At 35.5% G+C, this 21,526-nt stretch overlaps 1 protein-coding gene across 5 annotated transcripts in view; it reads right to left on the reverse strand.

Moving 5' to 3' along the window:
* Nucleotides 1–21,526, reverse strand: part of SUPT3H (SPT3 homolog, SAGA and STAGA complex component) — a 538,271-nt gene that overhangs the window by 163,265 nt on the left and 353,480 nt on the right. For all 5 annotated transcript variants that reach the window (XM_049893481.1, XM_049893456.1, XM_049893465.1 and 2 more), the window contains 2 exons: nt 18,683–18,773; nt 9,174–9,313 (listed from right to left, as the gene is read on the reverse strand). In XM_049893481.1, coding sequence (XP_049749438.1) covers nt 9,174–9,313; nt 18,683–18,773 — 231 coding nt within the window. The remainder of the gene's footprint in view (nt 1–9,173; nt 9,314–18,682; nt 18,774–21,526) is intronic.

A 21,526-nucleotide genomic window follows, 5' to 3' on the forward strand; every position in this document is an offset into this window, starting at 1 on the left:
CATGTTCACTGCAGCACTGTTCACAATAGCAAAAAGATGGAAACAACCTAGGTGTCCATTAGTAGATGAATGGATAAACAAATTACGGTATATTCACAGAACGGAACACTATACAACAATAAAGAACAAGGATGAATCCGTGGAATCCGTGAAATATCTCATAACATGGATGAATCTGGAAGGCATTGCACGGAGTGAAATTAGTTGTAAAAGTGCAAATATTGCATAAGGCCACTATTATAAGAAGTCAAGAAAAGGTTTAAATACAGAAGAAAACAGTCTTTGATGGTTACGAGGGTATGGACGGAGAGAGAGGGGAATTCGCTAAGTACACAGTAGACAAGAATTACCTTAGGTGAAGGGAAGGACAACATATAATACAAGGGAAGTCAGGACCACTGGAGTAAGCTAAGAAGTTTCCTGAATACAACCAAATACTTCGAGGGATAGTGTAGCAGGGTCAGGGGCCTGGGAACCATGGTTTCAGGGCACATCTAAGTCATTTGGCCTAACGAAGTTTATTAAGAAAATGTTCTGCATTATAACTTGGTGAATGGCATCTGGGGTCTTAAAAGCTAGCGAGTGGCCATCTAAGATGCATCAATTTGTCCCAACCCATGTGGAGCAAAGGAAAATGAAAAACACCAAAGACACAAGGAAAATATTAACCCAAGAGACAAAAACGGTCACATAAACCAGAAAGTGCATCAGCCTGTGACCCGAAGAACTAGATGGTGACCGGTTACCACCAATGACTGCCCTAACAGGGAACACAACAGAAAGTTCCTGATGGAGCAGGAGAAAAGCGTGGCGTAGAACTCAAATTCACGTAAAAAAGACTAGACTTAATGGTTTAACTGAGAAGACATGGCTCCCGGGCTCTGTTAACCCAGAACGAAAACCATTCCCGAAGCCAACTCTTCAGATAAAGAGTAGACTGGAATTCAAGTAGATCTACGAGACTAAATGGGCAGCTCCTGTCAGCAGGCGAGATGAGAAGGCAGAAAGGGACAGGAGCTGATTGAAGGGACACGGGAAATCCGAGGTGCAAAGGAGGAACGTGTGGTCACATTATACGGATAGCAATTAGGGTCACATAACAATGTGTGTATAAATTTTTGTGTAAGAAACTAACTTGAGCTGTAAACTTTCACCTAAAGCACATACACACATAAGAATAGACATCAAACTTCCATATTTATCTAATTAAAAATTCTATTCATATTCCTAACTTAATTACAACCAAATAGATCCACTGTTTAAAAAATATATATAAACAGCCCACAATATAATCTTTAAAAAAGATTTAAAGACATCACAGATAAAAAGTTCTTAGATAAGACAACTCATCAGACATGGAAGGGACTGGACAATGGGTTGGAGAGAGGTGCTGACGAAGAGTGAGCTACTTGTATCAGGTGGACACTTGAGACTGTGTTGGCATCTCCTGTCTGGAGAAGGGAGATGGGAGGGTAGAGAGGGTTAGAAACTGGCAAAACGGTCACGAAAGGAGAGACTGGAAGGAGGGAGCGAGCTGACTCATTAGGGGGAGAGTACATGGGAGTATGTAGGAAGGTGTATATAAGCTTATATGTGACAGACTGACTTGATTTGTAAACTTTCACTTAAAGCACAATAAAAATTATTTAAAAAAAAACATTAGAAAAAAAGTTCTTAGGTAAAGGTGTAAGTATTTCAACCATCTCCTCATACAATAACCCTATTTGGTCTGTTAAAGAAACAGACAGTCCATACTGACTACTGTTGATTACACTTAAACAAAACTTTACCTAAATTAGAGAGAACATTACCAGATACAGCCCATTGCTGTCGAGTCAATGCCAACTCAGAGTGGCCCTACAGGTTAGAATAGAACTGCCTCATATAGATTCCAAGTAGCAGTTGGTGGATTCAAACTGCCGACCTTTTGGTTAGCAGCCAAGCTCTTAAACACTGTGCCACCAGGGCTCCAATCAGATACAGACACCTCCATTTATATCTTATATAAATGACATCATAATGGGACAACACACACACATGCATGCGCACACACACATACACACATTGAAATTCATATCATTTCTTAAGAGGATGGACAATTGATCCTCATAAACTACAAAGACCAATTAAGTTTTTAAAAATTAGTCATTAAAGAGAGAACAATCACTAATCCTATAATCTTAAACCTATTCATCCTAAATCAAAGCTTAAAATATTTATATTCACAAGGTTTTGCCACAAAGCTTTTATAGATAAAAATCTTAGCCTTATTGGCTTTTAGTCTAAAAGTTTCCTTGGGAGGAACATAAATATTCTTCCATGGAAAAACATATCTGTAGACTTTATATGAAGCACTAGAAAACACAGAGCCACTAAAAAAAAAAAATAAATAAAAGGAGTATTCAGCTCCACGTACCTCAACCAATCCTGGAATGGGTCTAACAAATGCCTAGCTCACCAAAGGCATAACATCGGACCAAAGAGTTTTCAACTGGACATGCCCAAGAGGGTAATATGGTTGGATGGTCAACCCTCTGCATTAGCTGAGAAAATCTCATCATTGCCAATAACGGGTTTGCCAGAATTTCCAAGAAGTGAGCCAATCCAAGTCCAAACAGTTGTGCAGTGAGAACCATCAATGCATGACTTACAGATGGTTAAGCCACTATGACCCCATTTCTAGTACATTGGAAGGCTCCAGCCTTAAGAACCTCAGGTAAATAACATGACCCTAACCAAAAAGGCTGTAAGTAAATTGCACAATTTACGAAATGGGTGGCTACAGGCTTAATATCAGACAAATCCTAACAAAAAAATAAAATTATGATATTTATATACAAATTTATGGACAGTTGCTAATGCCTTGGCCATAGGATCTAATGCTTGACAAAAACATGACTAAAAATTGACATCCAAGAAATATGAGAAAAAGACATTTGACAAAACATTACAAAATAGTAGCATTAAAGTTTATGTCACATCAATCAGACAATAACAAAGAGACACAATATAATAATCGGTGAATAAACTTCTTAAGATGAATGTATCAGCCAAAATGACATACAGTAAGAACCAAAACACATAAAAAACTGGACAAAAAATACTTAAAATTAGACAATGCCTAAAACTAAGCTAAAAAGAAACCCTAGTAATAGCTAGCAAATAGACAGATCTCCAATACTACTTTCAGAAAGAATATATATAATAGGCACTTAAACAAAGTAGACATACATGATTTCATGCTACCAAAAACTGGGCACTCAAAGAAAATCTGCCCTATCACAGAAACTCTACAACACATAGCTCCACACTACAAAACTTACAGAGATTGTAAGACATAAAGACTTACTAAAAAACACAGATTGAGGATAAAGCCTAAACAAATTTTCAAATTTTTTCAAATTTTTAAAATAAACTACATTAGTCCTTTGCCTATCTCTAAAAAAAAAAAATACTCTTACAACATAGTAGCAGACATTTTATTGGGCCTCCAATGACCCTATGAGCTTACAGCAACTAGTAATATATAATGGCCTGCTTAAATAGAAATTAAGAATTTTAACCAATGACCAAAACTTAGAGAATAGTCTAAACAATTAAAAAAAAAATCAAATCTCTCAACTAGAAAACAAATTAAAACCTCTACTTCCATAGATATAATGCTTACTTCCCCTAATAATATTAAGATAATCAATACCATAACAATAAGTAACACAATAAACTTTCTGACAAAGTCCTTATAAAATCTAATAATAACTTATTTAGTAAAGGATAAATTATTGCCCCAGCCACCAAAAAAAAAAAAAAAAAAAACAACAACCCTATGGAGTAACTACAAAAAAATCTACACTCCTACAGATTAAAGACACTTCTCTAATTCCCATTTAATCAATTTTAGGTATGTCACCAAAAGCTATGCTGTCTTCTTAAAACTCTTCTACTTAAATTAAAAATGCTCCCAGCATTTTTATCTTAACAGGCTATCTCATTACAGCAGATCTCAAAGCAATGTCATAGATTTCTTCACTTCCCTCAAATACTAAGATTTCATTTAAAACTAATTTCAATGATAAATTTAATAAGCAATAAAACTTACAAACACTATGTTATAATACACCCTACTGTCGCATCTTACACTATATGTTATCTATTATAATTAACCCTTCTATATCTTATACCTTGGAGCTCCAGCGGGACAGTAGTTAAGACCTCGACTGCTAACCAAAAGGATGGCAGTTTGAATCCACCAGACGCTCCTTGGAAACCCAATGGGGCAGTTCTACTCCATTCTGTAGGGTTGCTATGAGTCCGTATCAACTTCATGGCAATGATTTTGGTTTATATCTTATACCTTAACTTTTAAAGAGTCCTACTTCTTTAGCTAATATAAAAACACCTGGTTACTCCAAATCACACTATTAAACTTTAAACTCCAGTGTTTGATACTATGACAATAAAAAAAAAAACTCTTATTTTTAAATGATCTTATAAAAAACTTAATAAAAATCTGACGACCATGATTTCTAAATAATGGTCTCTATGTTAAACTAAAAGATTTTTAAAACAAACAACATAATTTTAACTCAAAATTTTAACCCTAAAAAAAATAAACAAGAAAATAAACTACAGAATTGGGTTATCACACTGTGGTGATACCTCAATTTCAACAGGGAGAATGGATGCTTAGAGCCAAAAAAAAACCTCTACGTATAGAAGGCATGCACGTCCCACATGATCAATTATCAGAATGGAACACTGATAGAGAACTACCGACAAGGTTAATGTTCCGGATGTTCCAATTCCTGTGACTGTTGTCTTAATGCCTGAACAACCAGCTGTCTATAGTTTGGGGAAACCATACCTTTGTAGCATGTTCCAAAATGTTGATGATTCTATATGGCAATAATGCAGACTTTCCCCTTCAAGATTGCATTTAATTAATTAATACTCTGAATGTTACTACTAGAGGCAAAGCATACTATTCCTGGTCCATACAGGACAAAAAAAAATAAAAAATTACTTCTAAAATATATCATCAAACCAACCCAAATATTCCTCCAATTAATGTAAAATCAACCCTAGAAAAATATGAGCAGGTGAATAACTATTTGAAACCAGAAATGAAGCATACACAATCCATGATCCAAAAGGTAAATAAAGATCAAAGGACAAATTTCTAAAAATAACAACTGCCTGAAACATAACATTTATGGTATCTGCCTATGCCTTAGAACATGCTACCAATGCTTGTATCCACATAAGGTGATAAAAACGACGTTTACCTAATAAAAGAATTTTCAAAAGTTTGTTTACATGGTTAAATAAGTTAAGCTTTTGCAAATTTTATAATTGGATTTTAAGCCATATAAAAAACTTTTGTTTTCATTATGCTAATTAGAATATTTTTTATAAAAATTGCTCTAAAAAGATTGCGTGTTCAGGTTTGAACATAAAATGTGCCTTCAGATCAAGGGGTGGATTGTTATGTACGCTTTCGGTATACTCTCAAAATCACATTTGATTCTGTAGTGTTCTTAAAGCACTTATGTGTAAGCATCTATTATGTATGCTTCTATAATGCTCTTTACACTGTTGTGATGTTTTCATAATGCTTTTAAGCACCTGTGCATAGTCACTTATAATGTAAAGTTCTAAGTAGAGAATTTCTGAACTTAGAATTAGAAACATATATATTCTTATAACACTTTTTTTTAACTGTAAGTTGTCAGGAAGTTGTTCTAACCTTGAAAATAAGATAATAGAAGTATGTGAAAAACCAAAAAAAATCCCATTGTCATTGAGTTGATTCTGAATCATAGCGATCCTATAGGACAGAGCAGAACTGCCCCATGGGGTTTCCAAGGAGCAGCTGGTGGATTCGAACTGCCAAGGTACAGTTCATCCCATTTTTTAAGTGTGCTGTATTTACATCCCCTTCACAAACCGAGTGGCTTACTAGACTGGATATTTTTCTTGATCAATGATAAACGAGCTTCTCAGTTTCCTCCACAAATGGAGTGGCTGGGCCTTAAGCAAGGCTCTTTTGTGAATGACCCCAGCTCCTCCAGGTTAGCAAGGTCCAAAGCCATTTGCAGCTTTTAATGGCCCTTTCTTGGCCTTTGGTTGACACAGCACATTTGGCTGGTTAGATTTCAAAAACATAGGAGGAAAGAAATAGGATCAACACTAAAATACACCTGCCTCGTTCCAGAATGGAAGTGGGTAGGGGAAGGAGGTAGCTGGAGGCAGCCAGGAATTTGTTATGTGTATAATATTATGCTTACAATTTCCCTGACTCCTTCACTCTCCCAGACCCTCAAATACACTCAAACAATCTGAGCATTAATCTTTATTTGATAATTTAGGAGGCTCTTCAGAGACCAGGGAAACCCTGGTGGTATAATGGTTAAGTGCTATACCTGGTAACCAATGGGTCAGCAGTTCAAATCCACCAGGCTCTCCTTGGAAACTCTATGGGGCAGTTCTACCCTGTCCTATAGGGTCGCTGTGAGTCGGAATCGACTTGACGGCACTGGGTTTGGCTTTTTTTTGGTTTCAGAGATCAGATCACAGACCTATTCTATTATAGTTGTCAGTTCTGACTCTTAGTGACCCCACGTGACAGAGTAGAATTGCCCTACAGGATTTCTTAGGCTATAATCTTTACAGGAGCAGGTCATCAGGTCTTTTCTCCCACAGTGCCACTGGCGAGTTGGAACCACCAACCTTTTGGTTAGCAGCTGAGTGTTTAACCATTGCACCACCAGGGCTCCTTTTACTTATGGACACACGCAAGTGGCAGAAATCTGGTGCTGGAGAAAAAGAAATAGGTGAAGAGTTACTTAACTATCAGGATGATGAACTAGCGAGAAGAAATGGATAAAAAAATTCAGATATTTCTTATATTTCAAGTCACATATGCTTAATACTAACAGAGCAAATTATGAGTGAAACACAAAGCCAGGCACACATACGAGTCTGCTGGAAACAATAAGAAAGAGCTTCATCTGTCTTTTGTATTCTTGCTCAGTGATTTGAGGAAACACTAGGGTCCCAAGTGACTGTTTTTTTCTCTTCTACATTACATTTAAATAAAGAAAAGAAAGAAAGAAACACAAAAATAAGCTCTGTTGGTAGGCCTATACCATTTTCATACATCTAGGGTTTTTATGGGTTAGGGGAGAAGGTAGTAAATAAAGTTTCTGCAGCCATAAGTGATGCTTAGAGGAAAATTAAATCACTGAGTGATGCCAGGACTGATTATTCTACTGCACTTTTAAAGCAAGAGGTTGCAGTCTGTGAGTCCAAAGTGGTTTCATATGGACTGCCACAGTTGTGGTTTACGCTTGAAACTATAACCTGTCAAATTAAAAGCAGGCAAGGCCTATGCCCTTAATGGTTCCACTTTCTACTGTCTACAGTTATGTCTACAAGTTCAGCATTTTTTACCCAGTTAAACTCTGTTATTTGGATGAGTAGAATCTCAAAACCACTCTTTGTTATCCTGGTTAAAGAAAGTTTTAGTTATTATATAAAGCTTGACAAACTGCCAATCTAATTTTTATTGCATAGATGGCACTTTCACTATAACTATTTTTATATACGATTGATACATTATTACCCTGGTTACCCATATATACATTACATATATATATTTTATATATATAATTATCATATATATAACTACAGGGGAGAAGTATACACACAGCATAAGTGCTCGAGCTTTTTCTACCCCATATTTCCAGATATTTTATTGACTTTTACTTGTACCTTACTGACTCATCATTTTTCCAGACCCACAGTAGCCTGCTATTACGAGCTTAGTGTTACAAAATGCTTCATTTCTTTTCTTCTCCTTGATTGTGGAATGCCCTTCTGGGCAATGGGCTTGGTTGACAGTGATTTTCCCATCAAAATTGGAAAGCTGCTTGTTCAATTTTACTAATGTTTCATGTAGAGCCCTTCCTTAACAAACCTTTCCTAATGCCCATTTTTATAATGTTTTTAAAATAAAGCATAAACAATATTTGCTTTTTGAGTAATGTATCATAAGTGAAACCATGCCACTAAACAATCATATCCTGTTTAGGCCATAATGACATCAGAAATAATATGTTTATCATCTGCTTTGGACAACTTAGCATGTTTTTGGCCCAAGGCGAATATGAACTAAAACCATTTGCAGTTGCCCAAAACCAAGATAACCACACATTTCTAAGGTAATTGATACCTAAAAAGAACACTGCCTCTAGATCACAGCTCATGATCTAAGCATACTAATTCTTTAAAGAAGGTTGTTAAAGTTTATAAAGCATGTATGTCTATTGGACTTCCTCCAAAATTTAACATGAAATAATTACATTTTAGCAAGCCTAGAGACTATGATAAAGTAGGCACTTAGCACAACCTTTCGGAGTTCTGGAATTACCTCTCTTGTCGAAGGTTAACAGAAGGGGAAAATGGAGATTACTTACATGTAAAAGTATACGATAGTAATAAGAACAATGAGCATACTGCCTTGTGTTTTGGAAGATACTCAAATCAATCATTTTTTTTTAAAAAGTATTTAAAGAAATGTTAATTTCGTGTGTAGATAGCTAAGGTAAGTGGAAGGCATGCAATTTTTTTATTCACTGTTAAAACACATTCAGGGAATGCAAATATGTGGCGCTAACTTTGTGTTACCATGATATAAAGCATATCATTGCCTTGGGTACTACTTTGCCAGGGATTCCAACTATAAGCCTGCAACTACAGCTTGAAAAACTGCTTTTCACACTACATGCCAACACAAAAGCAGTAGGAATTACCTTTGCCCACAAAGATGACTGGATGATTTAGAACAAAAAAAAATAAGTAAATAATTATAAATTAGTTTTTATGGAATAAAGTAATATTGCTAAATGTAAGATCCAAAAGGAAACTTGGAAACCTACTCATTTGCAGAGAAGGAAACAGAGACAGACAAATGAAGTCATCCCCCAAAGTCAACTCAGAAGTTGAAGCTTAACTCCTTCTCCAGGGCTTACTCCACTGCACCACCCTCCTTTCATTCATAAAGCCAATAACTTGGACATTCCAGACAACGTCTAAAGAACACTAGAATAGAAGCAAGTGGCATAGGCACTGCCATGGTTATTCTATTACTGTAAAAAGGGAAGAATGTACCATACCTCCATTCTCTCTTGTTTAACTTCATCAATTTCATCATCTTCAAGCATTGCCAAGAGCTCTCCTGTCTGGTCAATAGAGTTGAGAAAGTCTTGAGCTATTTTTTGTCTTTTGTTTGTGTTACTGCTGCCACTCAATTTGTCTTCACGAAGATAAAGGAAGGAAAAAAGAAACATTCTCAATAGGTTTAAAACAGTATCAATCATTACATATCGTGAATATTGCATACGAAATACAGAGTTGGGATTCCTGTCAAAATAATCTTAAAAGAGAACGCTTGCATCCAAAAATAAAGTATAAGTTATCTAGAATTAAATCATTCATATATTTATGTATGTCACAAATAAGACTGAAAGGATAAAACCAAATTATCAATTACCATGGTAAGTATGAATGGGCTGAAAACCTTTACAAAAAAGGAGGGCTCTCGGATTTCGAAAAATAATCCTGCTATGTAGTATTTATAACAGATACACCTTTTTAAAAAATGACAATTAAAAAAAAAAAGTATATGTAACTAGGCAGATGCAAGCAAAGAAGGCAGGGCTGGCAGCATTAATGTTACAAAATATAGTTCAGGACCAAAAGCAATAAATGAGACAAGGTGTAATATTATCTAACAATGAAAGGTACTATCTACAAGGAAGATTAATATTCAATAACTTTATGCACCAAAGATAACAGCAAAATGAAAACTGTAACAAAATAAAATTTAATAAAAAATACAACCATTGTGAGATATCTGGATATTTTTCTTGCAAAATTTGACAACTTAAGGTATGACTACAGAGATTTCAAAAATAAAAAACCCTTCAAGCTCTGCGATACCTATATAAAAAAATAAAAATTTTTTTAAGATATTAAGAATTAACATTATTCTCTTAGATTCATAATTTTTCTTTTATATCATTTTCTTTTAATAAGTTTTTATAGATATACATAACTACAACTATAATTAAAATATATAAAAATGATATCATACAAACTGGTTGCTTGATTGCCCTTCTCCATCTTCTTCCCCCCTAGATGTAACTAGTATTAGCCACATAGTACGCATCCATCCATGTATTTTCTTCATGTTTATATATACTCACACAATTATAGGGGTCTTTTTTGTTTATCTTTTATAAAAGGGTTCTTCATATATATATATATATATATATATATATATATATATTTTAGATCTCACTTTTCTCAATGAGGCAGGAGAATTCTTTGAAATCAACTGGTATAGCTCTAATTCACTCTTAATAAGGGTTGAATTGTGTGAATATTGTATGGTATGTATGTCCCATCACTTTCCAACCAATACCCTACAGACAGGCGCACACTTATGGTTCTGTTCTTTGCCACTGAGGTCAATGCTGAAATAATCATCCCCACTCATATTCTCTTCTGTCTGACAGGCTTTATTTTTATGGCATCGATTCTCAGGAGTGGGACTACTGATCTAAGCATTACAAACACTTTAAACTTTAATAGGTGTAATGAGATTACTTTCCAAGGCATTAACACTTTACATTCCAGTGGCAAAGAGAGATGCCTTTACTGTATATGGGGAAAGTCTGATGGGTATAAAATGATATACCATTGTGAATGAAATATTTAAACTTCCCTAACTACCAACGGGAAACCCTGATGGCGTAGTGGTTAAGAGCTACGGCTGCTAACCACAAAAGTCAGCAGTCTGAATACACCAGGAGTTCCTTGGAAACCCTACGGGGCAGTTTTACTCTGTCCTTTATAGGGTCCTGGTGGCGTAGTGGTTAAGTGCTATGGCTGCTAACCAAGAGATTGGCACTTCAAATCCACCAGGTGCTCCTTGGAAACTCTATGGGGCAGTTCTATTCTGTGCTATAGGGTTGCTGTGAGTCAGAATCGACTCAACGGCAGCGGGTTTGGTTTTTTGTTTTATAGGGTCACTATGAGTCGGAATCAACTCAACAGCAATGGGTTTGGTTTCAGTTTTTAACTACCAATGAATTCAACTATTTTTCTTACATGTTTTTCAACTATCTAGATAAGCCTTTCTGTTAACTGCCTATTTTTATCTTTTGCCCATTTCCCAACTGGGTTGTCTTTTTCTTGTCAATTTAAAAGAGCTCTTTTATACTGACCCTTTGTCATCTACAAACTAAAAAATGTTTTTCCTAGTTTACCATCTGTCTATTGATTTCAGGCATCTTTTTTAAACTATATACTGTGAAATAAGTTCATCTTTTCCTCTATAACTTCTTGTTTCAAATGACTTCGCTCTACTCCCACAAAATGTAAATGTAACATCCTAAGTTTTCTTTTCAGATTAATATTGTTTTGTCTTTTGGTACGTTTTTCATCTTTAATCCATTTGGAATTTATTTTGTATACTGTTTATTTTGTAGGTTCACTTTTATTTTCTTCCAATGGATAGCTAGTCGTACAGACCCACTGATCAGATAAGACAGCTTTTTCCAATGGAACGGAATTTTTGTCATATCTTACACTCAGACACACACACACACACACACACACACACACACACACACACACACCCCTCAGGTTCTATTCCTGGATTTTCTAATTGGTTTCACTGATCTGCGTATCTAGTACTACATGACACCACAATCTTTACAGTATATTCTACTTTTTTTCCCTATTCTTTTCCGAACTACATATGAGCTTTTATTCTACCATAGAAATGTTAAGTTTTTTTATACAATTCCAGGAAAATATCACTGGGATTATATCTAAAGCTACATCAGTTTTACTTATTAATTTTGGTTTGAATTTTATATATGCGATATCCTGTCCAAGAACATATGCTTCCCATTCAGTAAGATTGTTTATTGTTCTTCAATTAGTTTTTCCTTTCCTGTTAAATTTATTCCTAATTACATTAGTTCTGATAGCCAAAGTAAACAAAAGCTTTTTCGCATTTTCCACTCCCAGGACTGTTCTCACTCAGTCCTACAGATATCTGCATGAAGCATTTTTCTTTTCATCGATTCTTTTGACATCCATTTTGATCCTAGGGATATTTGTAAGTGCATTTCTTAATTTCCAAGAAGGTAATATGTTTTGCTGTTTTTATTATTTATTTATACTTTTACTGAATTAACATCAGTGAATCAGATTCTGAGATATCTACTCTTACTCCTTTTTGTAAAGGTGTACTTTGTGGCCAATTACATAATTTTTACAAGTGTTCCAGTTTCCAGTGTTAAAAAAGTTCTATCACAATCTAATTTATTCAATTATTCCTTTTTTTTTTTTTTTTTTTTGGTGGGGGGCATTGTTGAGGCTGGTCATTTGTAAGATTTTTCTCCTTATGTTCAGAGATCAGAAATTTTACTGGGATATTCCAAGCGTGTATACTTGCTCAACAAAAAAAAGCCTAGAACTCAATAACCGTTTTACTATTTAGCCTCAAGTTTACTTACAGTTACGGATATTGTCTTCTATCATTTATTTAAAAATTGACTCTCCTTCATTTGTTTTTCTCTTTCTGAAATGCCTATCAAATGCATGTTAAGTGCCTTAGATTTATCGTCTACATCTCTTACCTTTTCCCTCATAATTTCCACGTTTATATTTTACTACGTGCTTGGTTACAGCTATTGTATTTGGTCTCAAGAGAGACTATGATTTTTAAAAAAGTACTCAAGTTATTTAGTTGGGAAGCTACGTGTGCTAGCTCTAGAAAATCTCTTCTGTACTACGTTCGAATATCACTAACTTCTTACTATTTTTAATTTAAGTTGTCATCTACCTCCCAGCTCTATTTTTCTGGGCAGGTATTGTGTTCTGTTTGTCTTATCTTCCTCTGTCTAGGTTTGTGCCCCCAACCGGAGATTTTTTTTCTTTTTTGCTTTTTGGGGATCAGGTGTGGTTGTTGGGACACCCTATGTAAGAGCAATCCCATAGGTAGTGGAAGGCAGAGCAGGTAAACATAGGAGCAGGTTGACTGCCAGAACCTGCTAAGGTACTCTAATTGTAAGCCTCCTAGCTCTCATTCTCCTCATATTCTTCCAGCTTCAGGGATATGGAAAATTCAGCCCACCCATTCAGCTCCTTCTCAGCTCTTGCAAGTCGAGAGGCATATTCTGGAAAGGTCTATGTCAGCCTTCTCCCCAAGCTCTCACAGATCCCTGAAAGCCAAGCGGTTTCAGTATCTGCCACTTCCTGGTTGTCACCCCAGGGCTCCTTCCTGCTGAACTTCTGTGTTTAACTAGATCATAGTGAGGGGAAAGCCAAAGTTCCATCTCTTCACTGGGACTGCCACAGAGTACAAGGCCTCACTGGTACCCAGATTTAGGTAAGCCTCACAGAGTTTGGCCAGAAAAGTACACAGAATCGGAGATGGAGGAAAACGGTGTCATATATAGTTGCAGTGCCCTAAAAATCTCCTTTCTTGTTCACATACTTGACCACAATAAAAACTTCAATAAATTCCAAAAATGTAGAGATTTCATGTCATATATTCTGATTGTAAACAATAATCAATAAAAACATCTAAAATAATGAGGTGCTATTTTTTTTTTTTATGTACTTAGAAATTTAAAAAACATCATCTTTAATAATCCCTGGAGTAACGGGCAAATGAAAATTCAAATTATAAGTAATCTATAAATTAATGAAAAGAGGAACATTTCATATTAATTACCACAGCTATAGCTAAAGCTCTGCTAAGAGATAAATCTTTAGCTTAAATGCGTTTTTATTTAAAAAGGAAATATTTAATATAGATTGCCTAAGAGTTCACTATAAGAAACTAGAAAAAAAAAAGACCAAAGTGGATAAAGGACATTAATAAAGGTAAATACTGAAATTAATGAAATAGGAAAAAAAAATGAAAAGGATAAATAAAAGCAAAAGATGCTTCTTTGAAAAGAATGGTAAAATTGACAGGTTATGCCAAGCTCACGCCAACCCACTTGTGGTAGTTTGTATGGTATATCTTTTTTCATCCTTTTGTTTTCAACCTATTTGTATCTTTGAATCTATGCATGTCTCTTGTAGACAGCAAATAGTTGGATCTTGTTTTTTACGCAGTCTGACAATCTCTGCCTTTTGATTGGCTCGTTTATGCCATTCACATTTGTTCTCATTATTGATATCGCTATATTTACTTCTGCCATTTTACTCTGTTTTCTATGTCTCACATCTTTTTGTTGCTGTTGTTCCTGTTTCTCCTTTACTGCCTTCTTTTGCATTAAGTGAATATTTTCTAGTGTAACATTTTAATTCTTTTACTACTTTTTAACTACTTGAGTTAGTAGTTGTTCTAGGGCTTCTAATACATACTTTATCAGAATCTATTTCAGATTTTTACTAACTTAAATGGGATACAGAAACTTTACTTCTATATAGTTCCTCTAATTTTTCTGCTGTTATTGTTATACATTATTATGTCTATAAATGTTACAAACCCAACAATACACTGCTATAATTATTACTTCATATAATTTTATGCTTTTAAAGAGCTGAAAGAAGGAGAACAAGTATATATTTACAGTTTGTTATGCTAACCATCTTAGTTACCATTCTTGGTTTCTTTTATTTCTTCCTGCAAATTTGAGTTGCTACTGTGTGTCATTTCCTTATTACAGTACACCTTTGTTCCCACCACCTCCTTTGCATTGTTATTGATAAAATCAGTTAAGAAGAGGGAAGAAGTGTGCAATTACACTGTCTCTTCTATTTACCCAAGTCACTACCTTTACAACCCACTGCCGTCAAGTGGATTCCAACCCATAGCGACCCTATAGGAGAGAGTAGAACTACCCCATACAGTTTGAGGAGCGCCTGGTGGATTCAAACTGCTGACCTTTGGGTTAGGAGCTGTAGCACTTAATCACTATGCCACCAGGGTTTCCCATTACCTTTATAGGTGCTCTTTTTTTTTCCCCTGGATTCAACTTACTGTTCGGTGTCACCTGCTTTCAGTCTGAAGAACTTCCTTTAGTATTTCTTATACAATAAGTCTGCTAGCAACAAATTCTCTCATTTCTGGGAATGTCTTTATTTTACTTCCATTTTTGAATGATAGTTTTGCTCAAGGTAAATTCCTTGGTTGACAGCTTTTTTTTCTTTTTTTAAGACTTTAAATATGTCATCCCATTGCCTTCTGGCTTCCATTGTTTTGATTAGAAGTTAGATGTTGATCTTATAGGGGTTCCCTTGTATATGATTTTTCTCTTCTGCCAGTTCAAAGCTATGGTTGAGCATCTCTACTGAATTTTTCACTTCAGTGACTGCTTTTCAACTGTAGAATTTGTTTTGGATTTTTTAAACAATTTCAGTCTACTTATATTCTCTGTTTTATGAGACACTGTCATATTTGGTCATATTTTCCTTTTATTCTTTAAACATGGTTTTCTTTAGATTTTTTTTTAAAACATGTTTATAATAACCACTTTAAATTTTTTGTCTAAGTCCAACATCTGTGCCCCTTAAGGGCAATTTCATTACCTGCTTCTTTTTCTTGTCTATTATGGGTCACGCTTTCCTGTTTGTTTGCATGTCTAGTATTTTTTGCTGTTGAAAAATGGACATTTCACATAACATAGAAACTCTAGGTAATGATTCCCTCCCCCTCCTAGAGCTTCTTGTTGTTTGCTTGTTTGGTCATTTATTTAACGACTCAGGTGGACTAGCTCAATGACATCTATTTCCCCCACCAATGTGTATTCTCTGATGCTAATCCTTATAGGACACAAACTCCAGCATGCAAACAGTCTCCCAGGACTCCAGTGATGACTGTGATTTTAGTTGGGCTGTCTTTTTTCCATTTCTTATCTCCCCATTAAGTTTCTGGCTGGTCTGACTTTATTGTTATCACACCCAGCTGTTATCCTCCACTAATTGCTGGCTGATTGCTCTATTGTTTTTGATAATACCCTTGGCATAAATTGCTCCACAGTCTGATCTGATTAATGTTGAGCCTCTCTGCAAGGTCAGTGTGTTACCAAAGTTTGAGTTTTGCCCTTACCCCAAAACAGTTCTTCTTAGCTGTCTCTTTGCCTAGTTTCCTCTGTTAAATTTCTGGCAGATGCACTGTTTCACTTGTTACAAGCATCATGAACCTACCAGCCTCCTCTTAATTGCTCACCACCAGTATTTCCATTGCTTTTTTACAACACCCTTAGGTATGAACTTCCAACATGTTCTGTTCCAAATAGTTTACTTAGGGAAAGCTGCAGAGCTCTCTGTTCTTAAGGCTACCCCTTCGTCTGAACCGAACCTTTGCATCACTGCACCGGAGCTAGGAGTTGGCACAGCAATCATCTTCTCCTGGAGTTACTCCCACGCTTTAAGAGTGAGGAGCTGGAAATGGTAGCCTCTAGGCACTGGGTTTGGGTTTTAGTCTTCTAGGCTTGTCCTTTCTGGTGTGGCGCTTCCTTCCTTACGAGAAGGCTAGGGTAAGGGCAGCTGGGGCCCAGTATTCTCAGTCTGCCATGCCTGGGGTGGAGCTTTCACCCTACGAGTGGAGGCTGAATACTTAGAATAGAACTTCTGCAAAACAGTCCTGAGGAGAGAAGAGAAATGCTGGCCTGCTGCTCTGCTGCAGTAAAACTGCTGTCCTACACTGAGAGCTAGGGGAGAGGGAGTTTGGTGTTCTTGGCCACACGCACCCAAAGTTTCTATCACACTGAAGTGGAACGGGGGTGTGGGGTGATGGAAGTGGGTTGTGGCTCAAATGCAACAGACTCTTGATGTTCTTAACAAGATTTAATACATTTTCTAGAATACAAGTTTCTCCATTTCTATATCCCCTTAGGACAATTTCTAGAGCTTTTAAATTACCATTTATTACAATATTCTCCAGTTCAGTGGTTGTTTTGGTGTGGAATGAATCTGCCAAACTACTCATACCACTATTCTAGAAGTCTTACCTGAGAAGTAGATGCACTTTATCTGAATATTTTATTTTATAATTTATACCAACTGTTTTAAAGTGCTTTATATACATATAAACACACAAAATTTAAAAAACAAGATAAAGTGGAGAGATATAAAATCATTAGGAAGGGGAAGGTATCAGACTAATATGATGGTGTTAGCAAAACTGAATTCTAAGTCTCACCACTTGGAGCTTCTTGGCACTCAAGGTACTCAAGGTATGGTATAAACAGCCATCATTTATTCACTGGCAAGAATATATCTGGTGCTTTTCATATAGTATGTTGAACCCTCATAAGAACTCCATGTGGGAGGTGGTATAATTTTTCTCTCTCAAGGTCACACAGAGAGAAAGCAAAGAACTTGGATTGATTTGAATTCAGGCCTTTTTTTCTCCAAGTCTGCATTCTTTGCCCTCCATAAAAGAAAGCATTTAAATTCATCTGGAGAATTATTTTCCAGGAATTAAACTCTATGAGAATTGCAGCAATATTAAATAGGTGACATTAAGTAATTCATTTTATCAGAAATATATACATATAAATACACACACACACACACACATTGATATATAAACATATATATATATATATATATATATATATATGAAGCCCTGGTGGCTCAGTCGTTAAGAGCTCAGCTGCTAACCAAAAGGTTAGCAGTTCAAATCTACCAGCTGTTCCTTGGCAACCCTAAGGGGCAGCTCTATTCTGCCTTACAGGGTGGCTGTGAGTCGGAATCGAATCGACATCAACGGCCTTGGTTTTGTTTTACTATACATATATTTGCAAGGCTAATTCACTTGCTGATTTGCTGAGGTTAAATGAAAGTAACGAGTTCTCTATTAAAGTTTGTTGATACTTCAGTTTGTCCTGAGTAGTTTTTTGTGATTATCCTTAATCCACTAGAGTTGTTTTAGCTACTTTGTCTATCTACCAGTGTATCTATTAGCATGAATGCCACCATACAATAACTGTAGTTAGTATACAAAATATATCAGTAATTTCTAAAAACACAACATCTTTATTTTGATTCTGTAAGTGCTGCTCAGTACTTACTTATTTTCAGCCTAGCACTGTTTTCTTTTGCACATTAACATTTTTCTAAATACTCTAAAATGAAGAATTGAGTTGGTAGATCGGTAAGAAAAATTTTCTACTCTACGTTACGCTTTTCATTATATTTCAAACAGCACAGAAATGGCACACCAGAATGAGGTGACTTTACTTCATAAAACATATCAGATACCTTTGATAATAATTAAAAAAACCATGATGCGTCAGTTTCAAAGATAAATAAAAATTTTGGTTCCTGACATCCAGCACAGAAAAAACTATGCTCATTAAAATCAACTATGTTTTGAATCAAGCAATTTTCATAGTTTTGTGATACTCTGATGTAAAGCAGGACACATTACTGAAAAAAAGAACTGAAATACTAGAGTGCTGTGAAGTCACATAAATAGAAAATCACGAGATTAAATTGGCAACTAAGTAAATATTTGGATAATTTCTAAACTACATTATCTAACCAAAGAACATGCATTCTTTTCTGTTGGGAATATCTGCATTGACATTGCATAAATGTATCATTGGCTATTGTTTTTAGCTTAGTGTTTTGTTTTGGTTACCTTCCAGAAGGTCATCCTCATCTATGCCTTTAACAATCTTTGATTTGTAGTCTCGGAAGAACATGTATTTTAGCAGTCTTCTAAGTTTTTTCTATCAAAAGATATGACATAAGTAAATAAAATTTATATACATATTCATCTTATTGATTAAATACTATGATAAACAAATTTAATAAACTTGTACCCCAAGATACATTGGAGAAAACATAGCAATCTATGGAAAAAAAAAAAGGTCATCATCAAGTTACACATAAAAGCTAAAACACAAGTATTTTTAAAAGCGCTTATCATTTGCAGGTATCCAGATACCCCAGAATCACAATCATTGTTTTTTTTATGTATGTCTTATAAAAAATTTTGAAGTTCTTTCTTAAGATTGTGAAAAATATCATGCTCTCCATACCAAGCTGACTGTATGGATATGGAATTTTGTATATATTCAAGACAAAAAATGTATTTTTAAAAACTGATTTATAGCTGAGTTTGCAGCAACAATGGCTTTAAAAAGCCAAGTAGTCTCCTTTTTATTCTCTGAGGATATTTTCTTTTAGTCAGAAGAGTTGCTTTATGTGTTACATTTCTGGAAAACATTCTGTAATCTGAGAAACATATTTTTCTGAAACTCAAAGCTGATGAATAAGGGTTAGGTCTTAATGACGGTCGTCTTTAGTTTTATTAGAAGACCACAAAATTGCTTAACTTTAAAAGTAACTGACAGTACTTTGTAGCTTTTCTGTGCTTGCACTTAGGAAGTATTATCATTGGTTTCTAACCTTCAGGTTTAAGATTTCTAATAACAGCTGAAATATACTGAATTTTAAAAAGTACTTTTACATGCATCATTTGACGTTTTCAATAGCCCTGTGACATAGACGGAGCCCTGGCGGTGCAGTGGTTAAGAGCTATGGCTGCTAACCAAAATGTCAGCAGTTTGAATCTTCCAGTCACTCCTCGGAAACCTATGGGGTAGTTCTACTCTGTCCTATAGGGTCGCTATGAGTCAGAATCGACTCAACAGCAGTGAGTTTGGGTTTTGGTGACATAGACAAACATTATCATCTCCTTTCTATATACAGGGAAGCTGAGGTTAATAGCAGTCTTACAACTAGAGTTCAGCAGGGCCAAAAGCAGAACATAACCATTTGAAGCTCAGTTTCTTCACCGATAAAATAAGAAGAGTACCTACTTTACAGAAAAACAAATGAGAGAATGAACGAAGCTGTCAGCGCAATATGTAAAAATGCAGTAGGCAGTCAATAAATACTGGCTGAATACAAACTAGAATTTTTAAGAGAAAAAACATGTACCTGTACATAGGTCTTTTGCTACCCATCTTTTCTCTTTGTCTTTAGTCCATTCAGCACTTTAAATTTTATTTTGTCTTATACCTAGGTACCAAACCAAACCAAACCCAGTGCCATTGAGTCGATTCCAACTCATAGCGACCCCATAGGACAGAGTAGAACTGCCCCATAGAGTTTCCAAGGAGTGCCTGGTGGATTTGAACTACCGACCCTTTGGTTAGCAGCTGTGGCACTTAACCATTACGCCACCAGTGTTTCCATACCTAGGAACTATGTTCTGTGTTCCTGTAAAGATTCTGGCTAAGAGTCCCTCCATCTGGGCAGGAGAAGAGCATGATTAACAGGTATATGTTCTTGAAGTTTCAGTATGATTTTAGATTTCCACTTCCCACAAAAGGCAGGAAGAAGTGTCAGCGTGGTCTATTTTATATGACAACCTAAAAAAGAGCCTCTGTCAGTAAAAAAGAAAATTTGACTGGCAATATGCCATAAAGTATGAATGGTAACTCCACTGCTCCCCTGTCAACTTCATATAGAATCTTTGCTTAAGGTCCACATTTCTGCCAAAAGCACCTCAGGCTCCTTTCTCACAGTACAAATGCTATATAGGATTAAATGCCTATTTCTGTTTAGTCCTCCAAATATAATGAAGTCACCACATCCTACAAATTTTTACTCTTCACTATCTCTCTTAATTCTTCTTCTTATTCGTTTCCAGAGCCACTCTCAAAATCATATTTTGCCTTGACTACTGAACCAGCATCCTATTTAGGTTCTCTGCATTTGTCCATTCCACATGACTTCTACACTGTCCGAGCCTCAAACTAGGAAGAAACCTCCACTCAACAAATCCTACAGTCTCTCCCACCTAATCACACAACCTTGAAATTCTGTTGTACGATGGTTCTTCAACTAAATCATACAGATTTCCCAAGCTAGATCATTAGCTTCTTGAGAGTGAAGGCATTTCTTTTTTCTTCCTTTATATTCCTCATACCATCTAAGAGTTGTTGAACTAACATTTTATAAAATTGAATGTACACTGGTCAAGGTGCAGTCTGAAGGAAGATAAAATATTTGATCCAGGTTTAGTCAAAATTGAGCCAATCATAACTAAAGTTTTAAAAGACGAAACCAAGTAACTGAGTATTAGAAAGGATGTTAACAAGGTTGTCCAAAAGAGCGGCATGGGATGCCTTCTGATGATTACAAAAACAACTACCACACACACCGAGCCACGGGCATATAAAAATGGTAGAAGAGAAATGAGAAAGTATAATTTAAAGGCCAGGAAATAACAAGGGAGAAATGAAAGATGGAACGTTAGGAAAGTGAGCACTGTTTGCTCACTTAGGAAAGCATCTACTCTTAACATACTATGGTTATTCAGTTAGATTTCCTTTCAATATGCAAATAATTTTGGGATGAAACTTTTATTAAAAACATGTAAAATATTGTAGAATATTTTCAGTTAGCTTCTCATGGAAGATAGAAAACAGGACATGCATGCAAATACTGATTTAAATATTTTAATACTAGA

This window comes from Elephas maximus, chromosome 1 (assembly GCF_024166365.1).
Source record: "Elephas maximus indicus isolate mEleMax1 chromosome 1, mEleMax1 primary haplotype, whole genome shotgun sequence".
Classification (NCBI taxonomy): Eukaryota; Metazoa; Chordata; class Mammalia; order Proboscidea; family Elephantidae; genus Elephas; species Elephas maximus.